The 2746-nt window shown below is 43.6% G+C and overlaps 1 protein-coding gene across 1 annotated transcript; it reads right to left on the reverse strand.

Moving 5' to 3' along the window:
• Positions 1 to 248: 248 nt before the first annotated feature.
• On the reverse strand, positions 249 to 986 carry LOC124355649. The gene has a single exon (XM_046806811.1). The coding sequence runs from the start codon at positions 984 to 986 to the stop codon at positions 249 to 251; it is 738 nt and encodes a 245-aa protein (XP_046662767.1).
• Between the last annotated feature and the right edge of the window lie 1760 nt (positions 987 to 2746).

Here is a 2746-nt window from a genome sequence, read left to right on the forward strand (position 1 = left end):
ACAATAATACTTAAAGATAACTTGGTGATAACAGTAATAAATATATGATAACAGTGACAGTACATACAATAACAGATAAATATTGCAGATTACAATACAAATAATAGAATATTAACGATAACAATTGATAAATAATTTAGGCTATAGATTTTCAAATGTGTGTGTGCGTGTGCGTGTGCGTGCGTGCGTGCATGCGTGCGTGTGGGTGTGTGTGTGTGTGTGTGTGTGTGTGTGTGTGTTTGTTGTGATTAAGAGGTTTCAGTGTGTTGCAGGTTGATAAATGTCTTGAGATTCCGTTTGAAGGTTAGGAATGAGGAAGCAAACAAATCCATGTGGTTAGGAAGAAGGTTTCCATGAAGCTGAATTCTCCGCATCGTAGAGTTGGCCAAGTATGATGAGGAAACAGAGGATCTAGCAAATAGATATTGGGATCTAGTACCAACAGGAACCCGGAAGCAAATCCTCTCCAGCAGCTCAGGACAGTCCACAGTAGAGTTAACGAGGCGGAACAAGAATATTGCATCATGGTAGAAGCACCTTGTTTCAAGAGCGGTTAGTTGGAGAAAGGATGCCACTTCGCGTGTAGAGACCTCTAGGTATCCATAGCCCAACCTTAGCCCTACCAGCCTGAGAAATCGCCTCTGGACCCTCTCCAGATCCTCAATCAAATATTTCTGATGTTGTGACCAAATCACACAGCAGTACTCCAGATGTGGGCGCACCAAGGTACAGTAGAGAGTCTTGAAAGAGAGTATATCAGTGAAATGCTGTGAAAATCTGTGTATCAGGCCGAGTTTGCGCACTGCCTGGCTGCAAGCCGACCGAACATGTGCATCCCAGTTGAGTGTAGATGTAATGGTCACTCCAAGATCTTTTACTGTAGTAACTCTTGATAGTGTTATGCCGCTCAGAGAATAGTCAAATGTTATTGGAGAGACGGTTCGGTGGAAAGTGATACAGACACACTTATCGAGGTTGAGAGTCATGCTATTTTCCAGGCACCACTCCTCTACCCGATTCAGATCTTCCAGGAGATTAATAGCATCTTGATGTGTAGTAACTTTCGCATACAGTTTCAAATCATCGGCGAAGAGTAGGTAGTCACAGCTCAGTCTTCGAGTTATATCGTTAATGTAGATATTGAACAAAGTGGGGCCCAGGTGTGAACCCTGAGGTACGCCAGAAGTAGCAATGAACTCCTTGGATAGAGCGGAATGGAAGCGAAACTGAAGTTTTCTCTCATGTAGATAGCTCGCAAACCATTTGAGAGTGGTCCACAGATCCCATACTCACACAACTTGCGGATGAGTAGGACATGGTCAACTCGATCGAAAGCCTTGGCAAAATCCAATTCAACGGCATCGATCTGAGTTCTCTCTCCGAGTGCGTCCATAATATGAGTCTGAAAGACGGCTAGATTAGAAACGGGAGAACGGTCAGACATAAAGCCGTGCTGTTTGTTAGTAATAAGATGGTGAACTCTAAACTGCAACCTTTCAAGCACAAGTCTCTCAAAAATCTTAGCAAAAATCGGTAGGATAGCAATTGGTCTGTAATTTGCGATGTCATTCACTGAACCTTTTTTATGAATTGGCACAACGTGACTAAACTTCAGACATTCGGGAAATGTGCCATTAGATAGAGATAGATTGAATAGTTTAGTCAGAGGCAATACTAAGAGTTCAGCGTAATACTTTACAACTGCAGGCGATATGGAATCGGGGCCAGGCCCCTTGGACACATCAAGATTTGTAAGGGCACTTTGGACATCATCATAATCAAGGAGACATGTAGAAATAGCATCAATACCAGAAGAGTCTTCAGTATGAGTAGAGCTTCGGCTGGTGCCGAAAACCGATGAGAAGAAGTCAGCAAACATATCTGCAATGCAAACATCATCAGATGATGTGGTGTCTTCAAAGGACATCACTGATGGGGCTGTATCAGATCTGTCGCAGGCCTTAAGATAGGTCCAAAATATTTTGGGATTGGATGGTAACACTTCTTGAACGTGGTTGACATAGCGCAGGAAACAAATTTTTGTCAATGACTTGCACTCAGATCTAACGGCTGCGAATCGACGGTAAATCGTTACATCGAAGGTCAACTTGAATTGTTTGTGAAGAATCTTTTTCAAGATTGTAAGGTGGACAAGTTTCTTGGAAAACCATATGGGAAAGGAAGACTGGCTGTGTTTCTTCAGAGGAGAATTCCTTACTACGCAGTCGCCGATAGTCTTGCAGAAGCCGGCAAAGGAAGCGTCAACATCGTCAACCATAGTCCATGACATTATGTTCATTCTTTGAAGTTCGCTGAAAACTGCTTGAATGTTGCATTTTCTCAAATCAGGTCTGAGGAAAGAATGTATATTTCTCTTTACTGGGAGATCCAGCTCCATACTTAGGGACGGGTGATGAATATCCTCAGCAACAAGAGGATCAACATCTCGAGTGACCTCCACAGAACTAGAAGAAGCAAAGACGAGATCCAGAATCACCCCTCTATCGTTTGCCAAATGGTTTACCTGCGACAGACCAAGCAGCTCGGCCATCTCGGAGATCGCAATTGCGGAATGGTTGAGCACGACCTGGGATGAAGTCCAGCTGATACCCGGAAGGTTGAAATCTCCGATCAGATGGATATGAGCGAAGTTGTTGAGTGCCACGATCTCTTCCACTGAGCTAGAAAAATCCATGTAAGCAGCAACAGGCTGGCTGGGGGGAATATAGACTCCTCCAATTAGAAC

Source organism: Homalodisca vitripennis, chromosome 2, assembly GCF_021130785.1.
Source record: "Homalodisca vitripennis isolate AUS2020 chromosome 2, UT_GWSS_2.1, whole genome shotgun sequence".
Lineage (NCBI taxonomy): Eukaryota > Metazoa > Arthropoda > Insecta > Hemiptera > Cicadellidae > Homalodisca > Homalodisca vitripennis.

Bases quoted from the DNA above. Each gene is read 5' to 3' on its own strand.
- LOC124355649 (XM_046806811.1), bottom strand. From the start codon at position 986: ATGACTCTCAACCTCGATAAGTGTGTCTGTATCACTTTCCACCGAACC.